The 23,818-nt window shown below is 51.3% G+C and overlaps 2 protein-coding genes across 5 annotated transcripts; one reads left to right on the top strand and one right to left on the bottom strand.

The window, feature by feature from the left end:
• The first annotated feature begins 6,670 nt into the window (after positions 1 to 6,670).
• Positions 6,671 to 16,476, top strand: Lsm14b (LSM family member 14B). Of its 4 annotated transcripts, XM_085696910.2 has the most exons (10): positions 6,673 to 6,986; positions 8,286 to 8,449; positions 9,409 to 9,544; positions 10,455 to 10,571; positions 12,573 to 12,740; positions 12,961 to 13,038; positions 13,223 to 13,384; positions 13,650 to 13,800; positions 14,933 to 15,117; positions 15,353 to 16,476. In XM_085696910.2, exons 1-9 carry the CDS (start codon positions 6,860 to 6,862, stop codon positions 15,102 to 15,104), a joined length of 1,275 nt encoding a protein of 424 aa, XP_085553036.1. In that variant the 5' UTR covers positions 6,673 to 6,859; the 3' UTR covers positions 15,105 to 15,117; positions 15,353 to 16,476. The 4 variants fall into 4 exon arrangements, with proteins under 4 accessions (XP_085553037.1, XP_085553036.1, XP_085553040.1 ...); XM_085696911.2 differs by lacking the exon at positions 12,961 to 13,038 and having other exon boundaries at positions 6,671 to 6,986; XM_085696912.2 differs by lacking the exon at positions 10,455 to 10,571 and having other exon boundaries at positions 6,675 to 6,986.
• Positions 16,477 to 17,615: 1,139 nt separating this feature from the next.
• Psma7 (proteasome 20S subunit alpha 7) lies at positions 17,616 to 23,770 on the bottom strand. Its single transcript, XM_048441283.3, has 7 exons — positions 23,603 to 23,770; positions 20,158 to 20,284; positions 19,675 to 19,799; positions 19,059 to 19,181; positions 18,557 to 18,676; positions 18,209 to 18,271; positions 17,616 to 17,802 (listed from the first exon to the last, which is right to left on the bottom strand). Exons 1-7 carry the CDS (start codon positions 23,696 to 23,698, stop codon positions 17,707 to 17,709), a joined length of 750 nt encoding a protein of 249 aa, XP_048297240.2. The 5' UTR covers positions 23,699 to 23,770; the 3' UTR covers positions 17,616 to 17,706.
• Positions 23,771 to 23,818: the final 48 nt, after the last annotated feature.

The following is a 23,818-nucleotide window of genomic DNA, read 5'->3' as shown; positions in this document are numbered from 1 at the left end:
GCGTTGTGAGCTGTCGCCCATGCCAGGGTGGGTTTTGGTGAAGCAGCTGTCTGTAAGTCACTTCTGCTCCTATGAGTAACTCTGCCCACATTCCTGTAAACAACCCCAGTAAAACTCATTGGTTCACCAAAGCCGACTTGGGTGGTAGCTGTACTTTGGTCTGTAGGGGTCCCCTATCTGGGGTTTGTAGACGTGTGTTGAGTCTCTCCAGGAAAGGTTTTGTCGCGCAGCAGATGCATGGTGTGGCCATAGCAGGTAGAGGACTGAGGGAAGCAGAAAGAACAGAGGATTGTGGGGCTGTGGATGTGGCTCAGTGGATAAACACTTTCCCTGTATGCATGAAGCCTGGAGTTTGAATTGCACATAAAAGCTGGTTTCTCATACAGCAATCAGGAGGCAGAGACCAGATATCTGGGGTAAGCCGGCTAGCTAGACTAGCAGAAAACACAACTCTAAGAAATGGGTAGAGATCCATAGGGAGGCACCGAATGTTAGCTTTGGATCTCCACGCATATGCACACACATGTGAATGTTTTTTGTACACACAGAGAGAGACATGTACATACACCCTCTCACATATCCCATACACAAACACACTGTGACTTGCTAGAGTGAAGAGTCAGCTCTGTAGGCTATAACTCCAGCGGCTTTTCCAGAAAGAGGCTTCTAGCCCTATCTCCACCAGAAGAAAAGCCTCCATCTGCCTTGCTCACCCAAGACCTTGGGCAGTTGTGATCAGGGAGGGTAGGCAGTTAGCTCTGAGATGTTCACATGAGCAGGAGACTCTGTGCCTGAATGAAAGAATAGGCCACTGAAGTGTTAACACCCTGTCCTTCGCCACAATCATCATTGTAAAGACGGGGTCCACCTCACACATGGTTGATGGGATTATGAGGTGGTATAGCCACTTTGGCAAACAGTCAGCAGTTTCACGCAATGTGATGACCACGTGACCCAGATACCATATTCCTGAGAACAATTAAAATATCCAGGGAACTACTTATGCACAGGTGTTCCTAAATGGTGTCAAGAACCTAAATGCCTATCAGGTGGTGAAGAGTCGAGAAACATCGTAAAACAGAGCATTGTCCAGTTGTCAAAGGGATAAAACACTGATCCGTGCTGTGACACGGATGATCCTTGAAATCGCATAAACATGCCAAGTGAAGGGAGCCAGTGCTTGGCTCCATTCATAGGAGATTTTATTTAATGTCCAGACTAGGCAAATCCATGGAAACAGAAAGTCCTAAGTTGTTTAGTACTAGATGAGGGAACAGAGAAAAACTGCTAATGGGTTGGGATTTCTATTTGGGATGGTGGCTACACAACCGAACATATTTAAACACCACTGAACCGCACACTAGCATAGTAAGTAAATAGGAAATGATTCGGATCCAGCCTGGTATGGAAAGAGACTGCACGCTTTCTAAGGTGACCACTGCTGGTGTCTGTCACTTGAGTGTTCTGATGGCAGAGGACTTCCAAGGCAAGTGTTGGGTACTTAGGAAAGATAGCCAAAGGGAATGAGTAACCTAGTGCCTGGTAACCTGCTGAAACAGTTCCCTGGGCTGGGACAGCCAGCTTCGTCTAGGGAGAGCCCTCTTCTCCAACTCTACTCCTCACACTTTAAAGCTCTGCCTGCTTCTCAGACAGTGCCTGGCTCTGAAGGCCTCGATGGCTAAGGGTGGCTAAGTACACAGCAGTTCCGTCACCTGGAGTCCTAATTCGCCCTTTGCTCTTGGGGTGGTTAGGGTGCGGACAGAAGGAAAGAACTGCAGTTACTAAGTCAGACCTATTTATAAGTAAAAATAGAAGCTTCTGTGCCTGGCATGCTGGCCTTGGCTGAGTGACACATTCAAAACAGAGAATAATCCTGGGTTAGCTAAGTACTAGGGCTCGGTTGAGGACCATTTGTGGGGGAATGTAAACATCTCTCATTTACATGACCTTGTTCTTGGGGTAGTGACTTTGCCCGGCAGGTGCCCTTCACCATCAGGCAGGTGCCAAAAGTGCCAGGTAGGCTTCTGGGTTGTCATGGCAATTTCCTAGGAGGGAGGCATCCTGCATCTCCAGTGGAGCCACGCTAGGATGAAATGCCAGCGAAAACACTTGAAGAATCTGCTGCTTCTTTCCCCACTGTCCTGCTCCAGCCTCAGGGAAGCCTCCCTTTGGACATCTGGAGAGCCTGTGTTCAAGGGCAAAACCGTATCTAGGCATCCTGCCTTATGGATCTCTGTAGTGAGCTGAGGGACAGAGCCTCACCATAACAGGCCCTACCATTCACTGGCTGTGACTCAAACAGAGTCACCCAGCTCAGAATGAGCTGCATCACACCTCAGAGGGCTGGAGGGGAGACTGTATTGCCAGGTGTGCTGGGATGGCATATGGGGCGTCATGGATGTGGCTGTTGTGCAGTGGTGGGCACTGAGTGAGCTTTTGGTACACTGGCTCTAAATGAGCTCTTGCTTATTTCTATCCAAGAAGAACAGAGGCCCAAGGACTTTACCCCTCACCCTAAACTGTTCCTGAGGTCTTCAAGAGGCTTGCCTCCAAGTAGATGGTCCATTCCGGTCCTCACAGTGTTCTCTAAGCATTCTATATCTGTGTTTCTGCCTCTCTGAAATTTAGGGATCCAATGTTTAGGGTTGCCTGTAATCCCATCAGGTCTGACCAGCAACCCAGCCCCAAACAGCAACACCTGTGAGAGCGGCCAAGCCTCGGTGATTATGTGCAGGGTCTCACGTGTTTCTCTTTGCCTCCCTGGAGCACAGCATCGTCACTGTAATGCTCCATACCGGGGAAGCTTGGGTATCAGGGAAAGGGAGTTGTAAATAAAGAGGAAGGCAGCAAAGAGGGCAAGGAGCCATCTGGGATGCAGAGGATGAGGTGGGCAAGAAAGGTGAACGTAGTGGGTAAAGGCCATTCCTCCCAAGCCCGGTGACCGGAGTTCAATCCTCAGAACCAACGCCCACCAGTTGACATTTGACTATCACACATGTGCAGTGATCCTCCAACACAGAACACATACATACACACAATAGATAAATACATGTAATTTTTAAAAAGAGTAGGTTCAGAAAGAGGACTGGGATGTTGCCTAGCTGGTAGAGTGCTTGCCTAGCGTGCATCAACCTGTGTTTAATGTGGTACCAAATGCCTGTGATCCCTGAACTCAGGATACAGAGGCAGGAAGATGGGCGTTCAAAGTCACCTGACCAACAATGTTTACTACCAGCCTTGGCTACGTGAGAGACCCTGTCTCACAAAACAATACCGGACCAGGAAGGGAAAGAGGAAAGAGGAGCTAAATAGAAGGAAGTGGAGAGAGGTCAGAACACATGAACTTTAGCCTACTTTGTGCTCATGCTGGGACAACAGGTCTGTTGAGCAGTGGGACACAACAGTGAGAGATGGAGTTCCTCTGGAACCACAGATAACGTGTAGGACCTCAGGAAGGTTGCTAGTTGTGCAGATCTTCCCCCCCGCCCCCCGAGACAAGGTTTCTCTATGTATCTCTAACTCTCTGTCCTGGAACTCGCTTTGTAGACCAGGCTGGCCTCAGACTCACAGAGACCCACCTGCCTCGGCCTCCCGAGGGCTGGGATTAAAGGCGTGCACCGCCGCTGCCCACCGCTGCCCTGTTTATAGTCCAGTCACACGTGCAGCACTGTGCTCTGAACACAGCCACCCTGGGCTGCCCACTCTCTCATCTCTGCCTCCCACCTGTGCCTCCTTCTATCCCAGTCAGTTGTGATCAGAACTCCTTCCCAGGGCCGTGATGAGATCCTGAGCGTGGGCAGGGGCCAGGTGAGACCTTCTTACCAGGAAAGTCCCTATGTTAGGACCACTCGCTGGATTCCTCTTTACCTACGAACCACTGACCTAGACACAGTTTTCTAATTCTTACCTTGTGTCCTTTGTACTAAGCAATTTCACCTGTGAAATCTGGCATGCCAGCCACTCTTTCTCAGGTGTGCTCTGAGTTACCAAATGGTTTTGTGTGGCACTGCATGCTCACCTGCTGTGGAATACTGGCAGTGTAACCCTAGCTGACTGGTACTGAAGTGTGGGTAGGGGCTCCCCTTCCTGCCTTCTACCTTCCTGTCTCCGGACTGTTGCCCCCCACTGCCTACATGCAGCAGAGACTTCCGCTGCTACCTGTCAGGTTCTTCACACATCCAGCCCGGCTGCTCTCAAAGTCTCATGCAGCCATTATTTCCTGAGGACTTCTAGTATACCCGTAAGATGAACAAGGTAGCTAAATCACCACTTGGGAAAAGGGGAAACTGAGATAGGGGATCCGATACGGTCAGAGTTTTCTAGAAGCTCTGGCTTCTTTCTCTACATCTTTCCACTACTGACTTGGTGATTATCAAATGGGTGGGCCCGGCAGGCTCTCAAGACCTGCACACTTGTAAAAAGCTAGCATTGTAAGGGTACCGGGCAGATGCTCCGGCCAGGAAACAAACACTTTGCCAGTGGATAGCTGGGTCAAATTTCAGTCCAGTACAGCTGCTCTCCTTCTTGGTCCTGCCCAAGTACCCTCCATTCCTTGTACTGGGCAGGGCACCAGGAATGAACAGCAGAGTCTGTATCCCTGGACCTGGGCACTGTGTATATTTTTAGCCTCTTCTCTGTGTGGGTGTCTACACTGCATCTAGTGTCCTCAGGGAACCACCCAGTAGCAAATGCAGGGGCCACTGGGAGCTGGACCCCCCCTCCCATCTCAGGTTCTGGGGCTCAGGATCCAACTCCCTTCTGGAAGACAGGATCAGCCTTTTTAAAGGGAGGAATGCACACCCCTCCAACACACAGAGGTTCGTGGCTCTGTGACCTTGGATTCCTCGGGTGGGAAGCAGGGGGAAGGAGAGCCTCAGCTGCACACAGGGATCACCACCAGCCAGAGGGTCACTGAGGGGCTCACAGGTCTCACCACCCACCCACCCATCCCACCATGTACAACCCAGATGTCTGAGTGAGCCAGGCCATGCTGTGATGACAGCCTGGTTGCCCCAGGCCAGGAGACCTCTCTTCCCCAACAGGGCTGTCTCAGTTTTCCTGAGCACAATTTTCTAGACATTAAGAAGTGGCCGTGGGGAGTGAGCTGAATTATGGCTGACCAAACAGACTGGTGACTTCTCTTCTGCTGTCAGTGCTGCCTGGTGGTGGTGGGCGCTGCTGATGCTCAGTGGGTCTCACAGAGGCGATTGTACGGAATTGGATGTAATACCTCCAAAGACTGTAGGTCCACCGGCAATTCACCCACATACTACACTGGTTTCTGCCTCTGTCAACTGGGGGAAGTTGGCCCACTATGGTTTCTAAGAAGTGCTGTGGCTCATGCTCAAAATTTGGGCATGTGGGAGGTTGAGGCAGGAGGATTGTCAAAGGATTACAGTTGGGGCTGCATAGTGAGTTCCTGAGCTAAGAGTAGGACCCCTGTCACGACTAAAAGTGAAAGAAAAGAAATCGGGCCAGTAGGACCGCTCGGTGGGTAAGGGAACTTGCTAAGTGTGACCACCTGAGAGGTCCCATTTCCAGACTCAAGAGTGGAAGGAAGCAGAGCACTAACTCCAGTTGTCCTGTGACCTCCACACCCGTCGTGATATACACACACGGCAAGTTAAAATTTTTCTAAATGTTCAAGACTGTACTCCAGGCATCCACTTGGCATGGTGTTAGGCTGATGTCAGCACAGTAAGAAGTACATTTTATGTCTCACATTTAAGAGAAATGGTTTCACAAAACAGTATTTATGTTCACTATATGAGATGTCCTGTTACCGCCTTTCATCCTATTTCACTCTTATAAAATGTCAAATTTTTCATAGTATCCAATATTGGGCCCTGATCTGATGGTAGAGACTAACTGTAAATAGACAGGCGCTCCCACATATTAAAATTTCCAACCATGCGTGGCGCGGAGCCAGCACCGCAAGAACAGGGAACGATTTCGCAGGGCTCCCCGAACTTCAAGGCTGGGGCAGGGCTTGAGGCGCAGTCTGAGGACACGGGAGGCCTACGGGTAGCCTAGGCCGGCGGGGACCGCCCAAGCCAGCCAGGGTTTATTTTAAGGACAGCAGCGCCGCAGGCTTGGGAGGAGGGGCAGGGCTCCCCCGGGCATCCCCTGCGTGATCTATTTCGGGGCCGCCCCGCGGAAGCGCTTAAGTGCACCCGCCTGGTGGCTCCTGGGCCCCGGGTCCAGCGCTGGCTGTCGGGGTCCGTCTCCTCCTAGCCTAGGGTCCAGCGCTGGCTGTCGGGGTCCGTCTCCTCCGAACAGCAACCCCGGCACGCGCGACGGGAGGAGCCTGGCGCTCCTCCAGGACCAGCCCCGGGTCCGCCCCCGAGTTTGCAAACAGCGGCCGTCCGCCGGCCCCGCGCACGCGCGCTCCGCCCCCCGCCCCGCCCGCTCGGTCTCACACCCCTAAGCCGTGCGCGGGGCCCGTCGGGAACCCGCTGTGCAGAGACCGAGAAGCCGGACCACAGCCGGCCGTGCCAAGCTGCGCAGGCGCAGCCCCGCCCCCTGCCGGCGGCGCGGCCATATTTAAAGGGAGGCCGGAGCGACGAGCCAATGAGCTTGCGAGCGTGCGGGGGCGGCGCGTGGCGGCGGGAGGCCCCGGATGTGGCTGCGGCGGAGCTCCTCCCCCCCGCTCCCCTCAGACTCAGGCTACGCGCCTCGCTCCGCTTCCTCTCCGGCTCTCTCGCGGCCCGCAGGCCCCTAGGCGCGGCAGGAGGCGCCTCGGCGGCGGCAGCGGCGGCGCAGAGGTGCGCGGGAGTGGGCGGCCAGGCGACCGCGCGGCGGCGGAGCGGGCGGGGCTCGGCGCTGGTCCCCCCGCGCCTGGCGCGCCCCGGCCGCCGCCATGAGCGGTTCGTCCGGCACCCCGTATCTGGGCAGCAAGATCAGCCTCATCTCCAAGGCGCAGATCCGCTACGAGGGCATTCTCTACACCATCGACACCGACAATTCCACCGTGGCGCTCGCCAAAGGTAGCGGCCCGCCGCCGCCGCGCGCCCAACCGCCGCCCCAACAGCTCGGCTGCCCCGCGCCTGCCGGCACAATGGTGGTGCCGGCTTTGGCGGGGGCCAGGGGAGGAGCGGACCGAGGTCCTGCAGGTGTCGGGGGGCGGGGCGGCTCCGAAGCCGCGGACCTCCCGTCTGCGAGACGTCCCTGCGGGGCGAGTCGCGCGCCGTGGCCGGGGGCCCGGGTCCTGCGCGCTCTACTGGAACCCCGCGGCAGCCACGGCCCACCGCGTCCTGGTGCAGCATCCAGCCAAGCCGGGGCGTCGCTAGAGCTGCCATTGCCGCTACTCTGCCCCGCACTCTTACGACCCTGTTGACTCGAGGGGTTGGTTTGTGATGAGAGAAGTCCAGAGTCGGTGCGCGCTGGTCCCGGCAGCGTGAGGCTCCCAGAGCTTCTTTGTCTCCATTCTCCACGTAAAATAGGGCGCTCGTTTTCTTACTGCTCCGCCGAAGCGCGAGCGCAGCAGGCCGCCCGGGGGGTGTGTTAGACCCTCGAGGGTGCAGATGGAAGGGTCGAGGCTAGTCCTGAGCCATTCTCCCGAACCTTCCGTTTGAAGCCTGGCTCCCGGACCCAGACTGCAGCGCTGCCCGGGAGAGCTCAGTTGAACTCTCCTTGCTGCACTGCTTTTGACATGAGATCCCCAGTTGGAGAAACAGGCCCAGACTAGGCCCCTGTCCACAGTAGGAGTTTGCTGCTTAAATCCTACCACCAGACTCAGATCAGCCCCGGAGTCCTGCCAAAGAGAGGTGTGCTAGCCTTCCTAGATCCCGTGGAGAATACCTTGGGTTCCGGATTTCCTTGTGGACACAGAAGCTAGTGTTGGGGGCCCGAGTTCAGGGACTCCTTCCTTTTGTTTCTGCAGCAGCCCAAGCCTGTTGTCCCGTTCTTGCCTAGGAAAACCGCCTCAGCTGCAGCCTGTGATGAGGGTTCAGGCTTGAAGCTGCTAGCGGTTCCATCTGCAGTCAGATGTGAGGAGGGAGGTTCTGCAGAGACAATCAGTGGGTTTGTGCAGACGTGCAGGGAGCTTTGGGAGGCTTGGGATTCAGTGACATTTTTCATGTCCTCTTCCTGAACTACTGTCCCCTGCTTTCTTTGAGACATGATGCCTGATAGGTGTTGTCAGCTGGAAAATGGGAGATTAAGGAGCTGTTAATTGTCAGTAGAATGCTGTGTCAGAGAGGGCGCTGTAGTGTTAGAAGCTCAATCAAATGGACTTGGCACAGGACTACAATACAACTTAACCCTTCTTTTTTTTAACCCCTAAGTGAGGTCCTTTGGTACTGAAGACCGTCCCACAGATAGGCCTGCTCCCCCAAGAGAGGAAATTTATGAGTACATCATTTTTCGGGGAAGTGATATCAAAGATATTACTGTGTGTGAACCTCCAAAAGCTCAGCACACACTCCCTCAGGATCCTGCTATTGTTCAGGTAAGTGTGTGGGTGTGGTTCATAAGAGATCTTGGTTTCCACATGGAATTTGCTGTCGTCTGTTTGTCCAGAGCATTCAACTTGAAGAATTGTCCTCTAGTGAGCGCTGGCCTGGTTTTCACCTGGATGGTTTGTGTACCTATGCAGCATGTACTCTACTGGGTCGTATGTTCTGTATGATAAGGCCATGAGGGAAAGAAACCTAGCTTGCTGTGTGTAATGTGCTGCTGGTCTTGCCTGGTCCCGGGGTACCTGGAACATAGCACTCAAGCCCTGAGGGGCCACAGTGTGAGTGGCATCAGATGCTTTCAGGATGACAGGGTTGGTTCACTGTCTTGAGAGTCTTATGCTGTTATATTTCATTGTTGTAGGACCCTAAATTTGAAAGTCTTAAGCTAAGTCTGACTGCCTGGTAGGCTATATGTCAGGATCGTCAGGGGCAGGCATCTAGATGGTTATCTTACATAAACTCAGGCCTTGGTTGGCTTCTGCAGTGCAGGCTGCTCAGGTTCTGGGATGAGGCCGTGCGTAGAAAGGTAGCAGCAGGCAGCGGTGACTTCTGTGGCACTGGAAGGACCAGCTTGGTGCATAGGTATTGAGAGTGAGTGTGGGAATAGGCCAGCCTTCAGATGAACAGGCATGATCCTGAATTCTTTGTGGGGAGACAAAGGAGGGGAGGGAATGAACACATCTGGAGATGTGTAAATAGTTCATGGCCCCACATCTCTTCACTGCAACTTTCTCCAACTAAAAAGGCCAGACCGCTGTTGGCAGAGGGGAGTTGTGAGAGGGTTTTAGTTTTGTGAAGTTCGTGAACTTTTGGCAACACTGGAAACTGCCCAGAATGCCTACCACATCAGGAGTGGAGGCTGACAGACTTGGCAAGTACTATATGTGGAGACCTGCTTGAGAGGTAACGGGATGTTGCAGTGCTCTTACCTGTGTGTCTCGTTGTTCAGTCCTCCCTGGGCTCTGCCTCCGCCTCGCCCTTCCAGCCGCATGTGCCTTACAGCCCCTTCAGAGGGATGCCGCCGTATGGCCAGCTGGCAGCCAGCTCCCTGCTCAGCCAGCAGTATGCCGCCTCATTAGGTCTAGGTGAGTGACCATTCTGTGTGCTCAACTACCTTTGCCTGTGATCACCATATAGTGATAGAGTCTTATACCCTGAGAGTGGGACAATTAATTCTTCATGTCATACAGCTCCTGGATTTTGCATCGTACCACTCCTAATAAATTACCCACTGGAGCTTCAGCTCTTTAGTGTTCAATAACTGTTTTCTGACACTAAGAGGCAGCAGCGTTAGTTCAAAATGCACTTGAAATCAGAAGTTCTGGTGCACTTGTAGTTTCTTTACAGATGGGATCTATCTAGGACTATTAGTGCCCTATATCTTATTATAGCCTATATTAATCTGTTGCAAAGTAAATGTGGTTTCTACTGAGGTTTATTAGTCTTAGAATAAGAGTATCTCTGTGTTGGGAGTAAGGTCAGCCCTGTCTTTGACCTGGACCATGATGCTGTGTTCAGAGCATAGAGAATTGGGCACTTTTCTCAGTGCTGGGGAGGCAGAGACAGATGGACCCCTGAGGCTGGCTAACTCACAAGTTAAGCCTAACTAGTGGGTAACTGAGAGACCCTGCCTTAAAAACAAAATGGATGACACCCAAGGAAGCAACCCTAAGGTTGACCTGTGGCCTTGACATGAATGTGCATATGTACACATACGTGCTTCCTCCACCCCTAAGAACATAGTTTGCATCTTGTCCTTCCATCCTTGCTCAAGACTCCAGCAGCTGAGGCAGGGAATGTTAGTTAAACTCCAGACCAATGCTATGGGCCACTTGTGATTGCTGTTCTGATGTGGCAGGCGACTTCTCAGCCTCGCTCTAAAATACATCATTTGAGAGGTCGCTTGGCTCTTTCCAGGCTTGCTAGGCATAAGACAAGTATGTCCTGACTTATTTGTGTGCTTTCTCTTTGCTCTTCTCTCTCTCTCTTCTGTAGAGAAGTTGGTAAGCCCTCCAGCCTCAGCCGCTGCTTCCAGCCCTAGTTCCTCTCCATCTCCACAGCCTGTTTCAGAGCTTGACATGTCCTCAGAGCCACCTCAGCTCACTTCCAAGGGTAACAGCAGTTTGGAGAACTAACTGCATGCTTTCTCGTAGACTGTGAGAGCCAGGGGGTGAACAGAGCCAGGATGGCAGGAACTGGAACAGACCTTCCACTAGGCCCAGGGATCAGGATACTGCTTCTGCTTGGTTCGGCGTATGGCCTGATTTATTAATGCCAGTTTTAAAGGGTTAGAAAAAGCCAACAGAGCACTTAATTCATTCTGCCTGGGTTTATGGTTTGGCCTGTACATGGCCATTACATGGGAAGATATAAAGCTGTTTCTTGGGTTTTCTGAGTCCTAGACATGTTCTGGATTTCTGCTGTGGAACTTTCCCAAACAACTCAGATGAAACGTGTAGTTCTCTCTTAAGGGCATTTGAGGTGGGGAGCTTGCACGGCAGCCCCCAGGTGTTTGACTGCATGAACAGTGCGATCTTGAGAGCCAGCTGGCTAGTGTTATACTATCCACCCACCTATCTCTGCTGATACAGCATTTACAGGGTTTCTTGACCTTCCTTGTGTTCTTGTGCTGATGTTTCTGCATGTCTGTTTTACATGTGGCATCGTGCTTGTAGCAGCTCAAACCTTCATTACTCAGCTTAGTCCAGGAGGCCTCCTGGGTAGGGGCACAGAGTACAATCAGTCTATTTGTGTGGGTTGTTACGTCCTGTAGGGCCTCTTTGTACCTAAACGGGGGAATGTATTACCCTTTCTAATTAAGAGCTGCTACTGAGGATGCTTTCATTGTCCTTAGGATTGCTCACGGAAATCCACCATAGGGTAAAATTGCTTTTACAAAGCACACAAGGGGCAGGATAGATGGCTCAATAGTTAAGAGCATTGGCTCCTCTTCCAGGTGACCTGGATTTGATTCCCAGGGTCCACATGGTGCTTCACAACCGTCTATAACTCCAGTCCTAGGGGATCTGACCCCCTCTTCTGGACTCTTAGGAGACCAGGCGTGCATGTGGTGCAGACTTAAATGCAGACAAACACCCATATATGTACAAATAAGTAAATATTTAAAAAAAAATAACTGTACCCAGAAGTCACTTTGGTGTGATTGTTTCCTGTTTGTCTTTTGGGGTCTTCTTGCTGAGTGAGATGATGGGCCTGAAAACGTAGTCCATCTTAGTTTCTGTCAGAGAGGATCTTACGAATGCTTGCCTGGGAGTGCGTCCCTGACCGTGTGATGGAGTCTCTCCACAGCAGTGTTTCATTTTGTTTTGCCATGACCAGGACTCGTGCTTTGTGTCTCACTCCAGTCCCACACAGTCCCCAGTTCCCCGTGGGTTATGGGATGTGGGACAGGTCAAAGGGGTCAGACTGTACCGGTGGCTCCTGTGTTTTGCCAGTTTCAGAGGATTCATACTGGGACCACCACTGAAGCTCTGTTTTGAGGGTGCGTTTTGTGTGTAGGTACAGTCCCTCAGGCTGGGCACCCGGTAGCCTGTCCTTGCTTATGAAGAGCTTTTTACTCTCTGAGAAGCTGTAGGTTGTTAACCTTCATTGCAGTACGTCCTGGTCACCTCCTCCTGTTTCTCATAAAGCTGTTCTAGAATTTCAGAGTCTGATTACTGTACTTTCTAGAAGGTCCCAGGCTAGGTGGGTTCTCCTGCATAGACCAGAGTAACATTTCTTGAATTCCGACTTCATTTCAGGACTGTTGACACCTTTAGGCTTGGTCAGAACTTGTCTAGAAAACCCATTGGTAAACTTGAGGAAGTACCCTTTGGCGTTGGTAGCACAATGAGTTTCCTCATTGTAGTTCAAAGATTGGCGTTCCTAGAGAACAGGCCTTGGTGCCTCCCTGTGACTTAATTTCCTTTGTCACCTGGACCAGCTTCAAAGGGAGCGGGCCAGTCTGGGAGAGTAAATCCTGAGTTCAGACTTCTCTAGACAGTGTGTCACCCCTGCCCTAACCCCACCCCCAAGGTACCATCCAGGAGAAATGGCTGGAGGTAGTAACTTTCTTTTAGCTATTTCTAAACCTGCCTTCCCTCTTCAACTCAGGAGCTGGTTTTCCATCTACCCCAGTCGGCAAGAGCCCCATGGTGGAACAGGCTGTCCAGACTAGTTCTGCTGATAACTTGAATGCTAAGAAACTCTTACCCACCAAGGTCACCTCGGGGACACAACTCAATGGTCGCCAGGCTCAGCCAAGCAGCAAGACTGCCATCGGTACTTGAACTTGATATCCCCCTGCAATTTGCTATATGTTCCCAATGTAGTACTCACTGGGCTATGTTTTAAAACATTGCCCTAATCATTCTTTTGCAAGCAGGCCTGTGGGCAGGCAGCCTCAGTCTAATAGGGCTGCATGTGGTGGTGGTACTCTGCTTTGGTGGCTGGGTTCTGGCTTCGGCGGGAGCTTTGCCTCACTTTTCCCTTTGCACTTTAGATGTAGTCCAGCCGGCACCTGTGCACACTCAAGGGCAGGTGAATGATGAGAACAGAAGACCTCCACGGAGGCGGTCAGGTAACTCCCATGGCCACGAGCAGCAGGGCCACTTTGCTTGCCTGTGCTGGGGACTTGGGGCTAAGGTGGTGCCTTAGTGAGCCGTGCCCCCTTTGTCTTCAGTGTTGTCTATGAGCTACTTTTGAATTCAAACTGGAAATTAAGTTGGTGAGTTCAGCCATCCTGGCTTTTTTTTTCCACATAGGCAATCGGCGAACAAGAAATCGTTCCAGAGGGCAAAACCGTCCAACTAATGTTAAGGAAAACACAATCAAGTTTGAAGGTGACTTTGATTTTGAGAGTGCAAATGCCCAGTTCAACCGAGAAGAGCTCGATAAAGAATTTAAGAAGAAACTGAATTTTAAAGGTCTGATTCACTTGAAAGTTATCCCCCAAGAGATCCCCTAGAGCATCGCTCTGGAGTGACGTGGGGTCCTGACCAATGTGAAGATTGGAATAAATGAGATGAGGAAGGGTTGGGGTGGGGGGTTGTGAAGCTTGTGACTTGCAGTGAGAAGAAAGGGTCTCTGGCATGAAATATTTAGGTCATCCTCTGGATCTGAGTGCACCCCAACAGAAAACCATTGGGTAGTGTTTGTCTCTGGACCTTTGTGCCCTGCTTTTCTTTATAGATGACAAAGCTGAGAAGGGGGAAGAGAAGGACCCTACTGTGATGACCCAGAGTGAAGAGACTCCTGCTGAAGAAGATCTTCTGGGGCCCAACTGTTATTATGACAAATCCAAGTCCTTCTTTGACAACATTTCTTCTGAACTCAAAACAAGGTCAGGGCCTGTGTGCACTGTGGGAAGGATGGCTGGTTTGTAAGTTCTGGAAGCACGCGATTAAATGTAGTAACTTTAAGTCTGAGATTTGAGCTTATATTCTGGGTGGGTGTTTTACATTTCTACATGATAAGTACGAGAGTGCCAGCTGGATCTGCCTCTGCCAGCTGGGGTATAGTACCAAAAGCCTCTGGCTGTCCCCTAGCCTGATTTGGACTTGCTGAGGTTAAATCCTTGCGCTCCCTGTTTGCCTCCAAGAGTTCTGTTTGTGCTATTGTTTCTTGTCCATTTGCCTACTGGCATAGATACACATAAGCAATTGGCTGAGCACCCTGTCCTCCCAAGTCTTGGAAGTCAGTGATTGTGATATGTGTCAGCACTGTGGATGAACACCCCCAGACTGTACAGTAGTCTTCAGAGCAGGCATGGTGTGCAAACACACACCCAGGAGTCCTGTTGGTTGAGTATTAGGCACACTGCCAGCCAATGAAGAACAGGAAATGAGCTGGGTAGTCTGAGCCATACACATTTTCAGGGGAGCAATTGAAGCAAGAAAGATAAAAGTTAAGAGAAGGACTTAGGCCCAGCTGTATCGTAGGAGGGGTGTGGCCAGGACTCTGCAACAGCTGTAGGAGTGAGAAACGGGACTTCCAGGTGAAGCCCAGGATCTGCACATGGGTGTGCATCAGAACGGGCAGGTTGATGGTGCTGGCTGTATTCTAAGCAACGAACTGCACCGCCTCTTGGTGACAGTGGCTGAGATGAGCTGGTGTGGAAGCTTACCTGGAGGGCTCTTAAGGGCTTCGCTGTCACCACTTGTGTCCATTGTTTACTCTTCTTGAGCCACAATAGGCCTGGTCTGTAGTATAAGGGTGTGTGCTCTGGCCTCTGGCAACCATAGCAGTAGCTCATTAGTTGTTGCCTACTACAGTCTGATTTTTGGTTTTTCAAGACAGGGTTTCCCTTTTCAAGCAAGGTTTCCTTGCTGTCCTGGAGCTTGCTCTGTAGAGCAGGCTGGCCTCAAACACAGAGATCCACCTCCCTCTGCCTCCCAAATGCTGGGAATAAAGGTGTGCCCCACCACTGCCCAGCTTACAGTCAGATCTTCCACACACCTTATCTTTTTGTTTAGTTCTAGGCGAACAACATGGGCTGAAGAGAGGAAGCTGAACACCGAGACCTTTGGGGTATCTGGGAGGTTCCTTCGGGGCCGCAGTTCACGTGGTGGATTCCGAGGAGGCAGAGGCAATGGAACAACACGGCGCAACCCCACTTCCCACCGAGCTGGGACTGGCCGGGTGTGAGGGTGTAGTATAAGTGAGTGGGGAACCTTCTGGATCCCTGGGTAGGAGGTGGTGGGGTGAGATCCCTAGACCATGTTTAGAGCTGTGCGCACAGAAATAAGTCTGGCTGAAGTCCTGTGCAGGGCTGGGTGGGATATGGAGGGCCAGGATTTCCTTCCTCTGTTGTCTCCTGGTCCCCATGGTGGTGAGGGAATAGACAGCCGTGTGACAGGCACCTTTGGACACACTGACCTCTTGTCCTTTCACAGGGTCCTGAAGAGGCACAGAGGTGCTGCTTTGCAGGACAGAAGGAAATGAACGCTACAGTCACCGGTAGAAGTGATCTTGTTTACCAAGTCTGAATGCTACTTAGCTACTTAGCTTTGGACTCAACCTAAACTTGGATGTGGTCTGATTAGAACCACTTGTTTTGGGGGAAGTATTTTGTGGGTGACCTCGTGAAGGTATCTTGACCTACATTTTCCTCTTGGTTGCACACAGCCTAATTGTAAGGTTTTGGTATTTTGCAAAAAGGTTTCTATAGGCAAAGGCTCAACCCTCATTCTGTAATTTTTTTTTTTAAATGACAGCTTTGACTCTTAAAACAGAACCAAATTTTATTTGGCACATGTGGTGTCCAAATGTGTCTCTGCAACCCATCTGGCCCCTGGTGCTTCTGGCCTGGTACCCCAACTGCTGAAAGTGGGAAGTCTCAGGAGCCAGGCAGGGCCAGCACAGGGTGAACCAGTCATACGGGGTGGGAGGGCCAAGGGCGTGAAGGGGGGGTGTTTCATGGATCATGTTGTGTAATGAACCAGTGATGTTCAGTGTTGGAGGCTGACAGAGGGATGAGTGAAGTAGTTCATGTAGAGCGTGGCTTCCACAGCTACTGCAGCTTAGTGTCAAGATCCAAGACAAGGCAATGTGGTGTGCCTGGCTTCCTGCCCTTGTCTGCCTCTGGCCCAGGTCAGCCATTGTTAGAAGACTCTGGCTGCACCTAAGCATTCTCATCCACTTTGAAATGAGCCAGTCTTTTTTTTTTTTTTTTTAAGGTCACTGGCCTTATTTCCTCAATTGTAAATAGTTCTTGTGTGTTTATTTTGCAGGAGGTGGTGGAGGGAGGGTGGGAACATAAACTTGTTGCATGAGTAAATGGGTCAGATTTTCTGTATAAGCATGCATCCTCTGACTGACAGGGCATTTTGTTGAAAATAAGCACCTTGATAACCAAAACCCCTTCAAAATAGCTACAAAGCTTTAGTTCTGTATTGATGAAGTCACATTGCAAAAGCTTGGGTTTATTTTTGTAGGACTTCATAGCTGAGACTAGAACATAGCACTGGGGCTACTGTTGGGGTAATGCAAACTCTAAATAAACATTCAAGCCTTCAAATGCTGCCTCTGTCGCCTTTGTCATGTCCAGGCCTACCCAGAAGCAAGAACTAGTCAGGCCTCGGACAGACCTAGGCTAGTTAGGGGCTGGAGATATATGCCAGAAAAGTGACCCAATGACCACAGATGAAGTAGGCAGGCTGGTTCTCAATGAGCACCCCAGGTGCAAACCACCTTGCTTTGCTGTAGCCGCTCAAGTGTCCAGGGCAAGTAATGTGGTCAGTGGATTGGCAGGCTGAAGGAGGCAGGCAGCCTTGGGACCATTTGATGACGCATTGTCCTTGACTAATAAAAGTATACATACTATGTACAGCAGCTATGCACCTGAAACTAGTTAAGCTGGTTTTTCTCTGCCAAGACACAAGTCGCAGTTTATAGATGTTACAATAGGCATAAATTTGGCCAAAAATTTTCTGTTCTAACATAACTGGTTAAGTGGAGTGGGGGGACAGAGCAAGGGTTAGCTGTAAGCCAAAGCAGTTGGTGGAATGATAGAAGCCAAGAGGAAGTGCATTCCTGGCCAAAAAACAACACAGTGACAATCAGTCTCGATTTTAATGTAGAAAACTTGACTAACAGCAAAATACAAATCGAGTATAAGTACTAAGTTGTTTTTGGGGGTGGCATGGAAGGTCTTACGATGGAGCTCTTTTTTTTCTTTTGGTTTTTTGAGACCGGGTTTCTCTGTATCCTGGCTGTCCTGGTAGAGATTTGCCTGCCTCTGCCTCCCCTGGGATTAAAGGTGCATTGTGCCACTACCCACCTGGCTAAGGTTCGATTTGTGTGCATGACTGAGTATATACGACATTTATGTAAGTGCTGCGAACCAAACCCAGGTCCTTTGAAAGAACATCTAGTGTTCTTGTACTGAGCCATCCTTAAAGAAAACTGGTACCAAACCTTCTCAGCACTAAGGAAGGAACCCGGGCCTCGCATGCCAGGCCAGAGGAACTGTACATACCAGGTAACTAGCTACATTGCCAGTCATGGCTCCGGAGTTATTTGAGAGAAAGCACTGAGAAACCTGGGTCTGCTGGACCCTTTAGCAGACACGCTGAGAGTATGAGGCCAGCACTCACGTAAAGATCCCATCTTAACTGCAGTTGCAGCCGAATGATGTGCTCGCATCACAAGACAGGGTTAAAAAATGTAGATGTTTATTGGGTTCTGGGAAAAGCAGACAGAAGGCCCGTAACACCAAGGCTGAAAGCTGCTCCAACTAGCGCACACTTCATGAAGATGCTTTCTTTTGTTTCTTCTTTTCATTTTCTTCTTTTTCTTTTTCGATTTCGGCAACATATTTCTCAATTTCTTCAGGATTTAAAATCTACCCCATAAGAAGCACATTCATAATTAATCTGCTTAAGGTGCAAGCATACTACCACCTGGTCATACAACTACTTCTGCAGGCCTGTATTGTGCTGTTGGGAACAAGGTGAGTGACCCAGGCAGCAGCAGAGTGGGTGTTGGCAGTCTACGACAGAACACAGCACATCTCCACAACAGAAGGGCATCGGGAATGTTCTTAAGAGGGAGGTAATGCCACAGTACAACTAACGGCTTATGAGACGGTAACCTCTTCAGAAGCAGTATCACAGGGCCAGGGGAAGGGTTATGAAAATGCCATCAATAGTCAGTGTATCAGTACACACCTGGAACCTTGGACTGGACTGGGTATGTAAGGTAGGAGCGCTCCCCACTATCTGAACCCTTCCACCAAAAATTAGACTTACCTTGAGGGGTTGATCCCGTCTCATGACAGCAAGTTCAATGTTTTTGCCACCTGACTGGACCACCTTGAAGAAGGCAAAAGCATTAATTAGGTGTGTCTAACCTTACATGGACCTAAATTTTGGTTCATAACCAGACCAGTCAGATGGGAGAGTGAACATCTATGGCTTTCTCCCAAGTATAGGTGTGTGTCAGGCCTGCTCAGGACGCTTATGTAACCTCCAGTCTGTGCAGCAGCTCCTCATATGGGAACCCAATACCTGTGTTCTAGCTACTGGGGCTTCACCTGTTTGCCTCCCATGTCAGACACAGCGAGCCCACTCTGCCTGGGGTGTCCCACGTGTACTCACTTCCAGAAGAGCCTTGATGACTAGTTTGATGGTCAGATCGTCCGTCTCGATGGCATCATCCGTGTAGTTCTTCTCCAAGAATTCCCGCACTGACTTGGCGCCCCGGCCTATGGCATTGGCCTAAGACACATGGGTCTTAGTGGAGCCAGTCTATGTGGCTGGCTGGCCAGTGGCTGCCTTCTTCCACAGCCTGCAGTTGGATCTCCAGCAGTGGAAGGTGGTGGCACTGACCCTGATTCTACTTTTAAGGCTATTAGCACTGGTGTTGATCCTTGCCAAGAATGGAAATTCTTTCGTTGTCAAGAGACTCTTGGGGAGATTTCAATTTAGGCCTTCTTTGATGCAATGCCAAACAGCAATGTAGAATGTTTTGCTTTCATAGAAGCAACGTGAGACAAATAGGCAGTGCACACGCACCATGCTAAGAGGTTGCCGTCTGTTTGCTGATGCCGCTTTAGTTCCTCCCTATGCCCAAAGTCCCACTGTTTTGACACAGACTTACCTTCCAGGCATGATATGTGCCCGAGGGGTCAGTCTGATAGAGTCTGGGGGTGCCATCAAAGTCAAAACCCACAATGAGGGCAGAGATGCCAAATGGCCTGCGCCCATTGCTCTGTGTATAGCGCTGAAAGGAAAAGTGACAACTGCTTAGTGACAACTAAACCATCCCAAGGGACCTGCAGCTCAGACGGTAGAGAAGTTGAGAACAGCCGGCAACATTTCCTTTCCCTCTAAGACACACCCAGGACTGAAAATGCATTATGTATCTTTTTTAAGATTTATTTGTATCTATTTGCCTGCATGTGTGTCCTATATCACACATCTTAACTGAGACTACTGGAAGTCACCTCAACACAGGCAGACATGTTCCAGCTACAATACAAAGTGGCTCTATAGAGTCAGTAGCACATCTTACCACAGAGCAGGGGTGCCTTTCAGCCCTCTCTCAACTGCTTGACAAATAGTAGCTTAGAGTAAGTAGCAAGACAAAAGCTTATATTCCCCTCTAGAGACCAGGGTCAGGATGGCTCCAAGTCAGAAGAATCAGCTGAACGGTGCTGTAGGGGCAAGATAAAGTCACACAGCACCCCGACAGCAGTGCCTGAGGAAGTGCCTACCTGCTTCAGACTTGCAATGTAGCGGGTGATGTACTCCACAGTGACCGGGTCTTCCACAGTCAGCCGGTGGCTCTGGCACTCTACCCGGGCTCTGTTGATGACGATCCTTGCATCAGCGGTGAGGCCTGAAACACGAGCAGAGGCTGTCAGGGCAACTCGTCACTACACACGAGTACAAGGGTGGCACACCGGTACCAGAAGGCTTTCCAAGACGCAAGGGGACGAACAACTTGGAATCGAGTTACCCTGCATCTTGTTTTGTTTCAGGGAACTGAGCCTTCCTAAGCTGGCTCTGCTGAAAGTAGTAACTGCCACCCCTGGTTGCGGCAAGGAAGGTCCACCATCACCACCCCTGGCTGCGGCAAGAAGGGTCCACCATCACCCAGCAACTGCTCACCGTTAACCAGTGTCCATGTGTCACAACCGCCTAGCCCCACCAACTGGTCACCAGGGCTCCCCCTACCACCCCAGTGCAACCTGTACCTGCAAAGGCCATGCAGACATTGTCGTCCAAAGCGCAGATCTTCCGGACTGTTCTTTCATCTTGTAGCTTGGCCACTGATTTTTTTTCCACACCAAGAACAACAATGTCCCTTCCTCGTACACCAACCTGAAATGAGAAAGCAGGTCACTTTTTAAGAATTACATAATAAGCAGGACAGCCGTTAATCTTTGGCACAGCAGAGTGGGGTAGGGTCAGCCAGGCACACGGCACATGACTTGGGGCAACAGTCCCACGGGAAGGTACACCACCTATATCTGGCCTACCGCTCGACACACTATACCACACCAAGGAACCGGATCCACTTCTGTGGACTAGGACAGTATCAGGACCTGAGTGTCCAATCTCATGCCTCTAAAGCACGAAAGCACCTCAGTGATATTGTCTCAACAGTGCTGCACAGCACCCCAAGGCCCAGTGACCGCAGTGATATTGTCTCAACAGTGCTGCACAGCACCCCAAGGCCCAGTGACCGCAGTGATATTGTCTCAACAGTGCTGCACAGCACCCCAAGGCCCAGTGACGCTGCAGCAGATGCTGGGAGCTGGTGCTGCATGAAGCCCCAGGCCACGATCATGGATCCTCACACCGCACATCCTGCTGGTAGGATCTCGTGTGTTACAAAATGAACCACTACCCACTGTGAGTTTGACACACCATTCCCTGATTATGCCTTGTTCTGGGGAAGGGAGGAAGTGGCCGCGGTTTAAACAAGTGAAGCTGGGCTGTGGATGAGGAATGATGCTTGCCTAACATGACCAAAATCAAAATCAAACCAAACAAAAAGCCCATCATAAGCCCAGAGTAATCAAGAGAGGAACAGAAACATGCAGCAATCCCTGAACAAGGCAGCTGAGCGCAGAGGGCACAACTAGGTGGCAGCTCACTCTCCAGTGGGGCAGCAACCCAGTTCCAATCCTCCAGATGCAGGAACTGCCTCCAAGGTTCTACCAAGGGAGAAGCTCAGTCCGCACCTGCCCTGGTCTGGAGTGACTTTACAAGTTTCTTCTGTGCTTCGGGTTCTGAGAAGCTAACTGGGTACAACGGCAGCTCCAGGTGGGAGAACTGGGGACAGGCCCCTCCAGATTCCAAAGCTTTCCTATGGTTTTGTGTGTCCCCGAGTGTGCATGAAGGCCAGAGGTGCTTAATCCCCTGGAGTGGAAATGAAAGGTAGTTTTGAGACTGAACACCTGGGTGCCGAAAACTAAACTCAGGACCCTGCTTGCACTCTTAACTGCTGGACGACCTCGCCAGCTGCTCCAACGTAGGTTTGGGACAGAATCAGTCTCTCACTGAACCTGGCAGACTCTGCTACACTTGCTGAACAGTAAACCTAGCGTATCCTCCAGTCTCTGTCTCCTAGGAAATGGGATGCCAGGGATGTCATTGTGTGAAGCTAACTTAAAAAACAAAACAAAACAAAACAAATCAAACACATGGGTGTTGCAGAATATCTGTTTACACTGTAAAGAGATGTCTCTGCCTAAGGTGCCTTCTGATTGATTGGTTTAATGATGAGCTAAATGGCCAACAGGTAGGCAGGAGGAAACAGGCGGAACTTCTGGGGAGGGAGAGAGAGGGAGAGGGAGGAAGAGGGAGAGAGAGAGAAACTGGGAGAAGGAACCTAGGCGCATGTGATTTTTGTACAGTACTAGGCAGTAACCAAGTCATATGGCAGAATAGAGATTTTTTAAAAAATGGGTTAAGTTATAAGATCTAGCTGGGAACAAGCCTAAGCTAAGGCCAAGCTTTCATATTTAATATTTCACATTAAGTCTCCATGTCATTATTGTGGGCTAGGGGTCCTGATGGGAAAGTACTGCTACATCTGTGGGGCATCAAATGCTGTTTCTCTGTTGGCTTAGCGACTGCACAGGAATCTGATATTTTAATTACTGTCTGCGGCCCCACTGCCTGCAGTATGTGCCTGGTCAGCCACTCCAGACTGGCTTCTGAGGGGCTGCCATGTGTAGGTAGAATTAATTCTCTATCGTTCTATTTATCAATCAGACCCGAGAACCAAAGACTGGGGTGAAAACCTGCTAGCTCAGAGAGGCTGAGTAGCAACTAGCGTACCTTTGGTTTTTGTCTGGAGACACCTCAAGAGCCCAGAACCAAAAAGCAGCTCCAACTCTAGCCCCGCCCTTTCCATCCCGTAGGTCTATCAAAATTGCTGGCTTCTCTATGGCTAATTCCCTTCTGCTAGTCTGGGGCTCCACCCCCAATTTCAAGGTAAACTTTATTGACAATTTGGAGTGTCAAATTATCCCACAACAGGTGAGGGAGGACCAAAATCAGGTCTTCTAGCTGGCAAAGCTAGCGTGCTTTAGCAACTTGGCCATCACACCAGCCTCACTGGTTGTTGTTTTCCCCACTAGGACTGGAGAGATGGCTCAGCGGTTAAAAGCACCGGGTGCTCTCCCAGAGGACCAGGGTTCAATTCCCAGCACCCACACAGCAGCTCACAAATATCTGCAACTCCAGTTCCAGGGGATCTGATGCCCTCACATAGAAATACATGCAGGCAAACCAATGCACATTGAGGAAAAATAAGTTATTTAAAAAAAAAAGAATGCATACATACACAGTGAGAGAGAAGGAGAGGGGGGCCTCTCAGTTTATAGGCCCAGGTTGGTCTTGAACTTGTGAGATTTTCGAGCCTCAACCTTCTAAATGCCAGGATTACAGGCCTGTCCCATCCAAACCTGCTCTCACACTAGGGTTTTTTGGATGGGTTAGGTCACCGAAAGATTTGGGGCTTTAGTTTCAAAGTGATTAAATACTTGAAAAATACAGGCGCTGCAAGACTCAGAACCACGTGTATTTCCCCGAAGACCCGGTGACTCGGGTAAAACAAAAACCAAAACCGCCTCACGGTTGATGCTTGCAGGTGTCGGGCGACCTCATTTCCAAGCGGTGCGAAGGAACAAAAACTGGGGCGCGGGGAGAAAGGTCCACCGGAACCAGAACACTGCGTCGGTGGAGCAGGCAAACCCGGAAGCAGCCTGTCACCGTCGCAGGGACGACAAGCCGCCCTTTGTTCACAACGCCCATCTGGGCCTAGCTTGAGAGATCCCAAGTCCCCGCGGGTGCCGACTCACGGCGAGCCTCCCACGCCCGCGCGCACCTGCGGCCTCCGCCGCCCGCGCCGCGCCAATAGCACCAAGATGGCCCCGGCCCAGTGGCGGGGATGCGCTCGCCGAAACGCCCTGCAGCGGGGAAGCCTGGCAGCTGCAGTCCCCGGCTCTCCGGGGAGCGCGGCGCAGGCCCCGCGGCCCGGCTCCCTTCCTAGGTGGCCACCATTCAGCTCCCGTCACCTCCCGGGTCACCCGCCACAAGCAGAACGCCCGGCCCCCGCGCCCAGGTCTGCGTGCTCTGCTTCCCCGTGCGCCCTGCCGCGCGCAGGCCTCGCTCTGGCCGGCTCACCGCGGTGGAGCCCTTTTTGACCGCCTCCTGCGCGTACTCCACTTGGAAGAGGTGGCCGTCGGGCGAGAAGACGGTGATGGCACGGTCGTAGCTCATCCCGGCAGACGTGCGAGCTCGGGCCGCCGCCGCTCAAAAGCGCACACTCACCGCCTGCGCCCCGCCCGCCCGGGCCACGCTGCCGGCGTCCGCGGCGTCCGGCGTCAGGGGGACGTGCAG

The sequence above is a fragment of the Myodes glareolus genome, chromosome 10 (genome assembly GCF_982192425.1).
Source record: "Myodes glareolus chromosome 10, mMyoGla1.1, whole genome shotgun sequence".
NCBI classification, from domain to species: Eukaryota; Metazoa; Chordata; class Mammalia; order Rodentia; family Cricetidae; genus Myodes; species Myodes glareolus.
Note: the sequence above shows the minus strand (reverse complement) of the source record. Positions and strands in the feature narration are given on the sequence as shown.

Coding starts and splice junctions, on each gene's coding strand:
- Psma7 (XM_048441283.3), bottom strand. CDS start 23,698: ATGAGCTACGACCGTGCCATCACCGTCTTCTCGCCCGACGGCCACCTC. Junction 19,800..20,157: donor TGTCTGCATGGCCTTTGCAG/GTACAGGTTGCA, acceptor CTCGTGTTTCAG/GCCTCACCGCTGATGCAAGG. Junction 19,182..19,674: donor ACATTGCAAGTCTGAAGCAG/GTAGGCACTTCC, acceptor TTTTCCTTTCAG/CGCTATACACAGAGCAATGG.
- Lsm14b (XM_085696910.2), top strand. CDS start 6,860: ATGAGCGGTTCGTCCGGCACCCCGTATCTGGGCAGCAAGATCAGCCTC. Junction 6,987..8,285: donor CACCGTGGCGCTCGCCAAAG/GTAGCGGCCCGC, acceptor TTAACCCCTAAG/TGAGGTCCTTTGGTACTGAA. Junction 13,801..14,932: donor TCTTCTGAACTCAAAACAAG/GTCAGGGCCTGT, acceptor CTTTTTGTTTAG/TTCTAGGCGAACAACATGGG.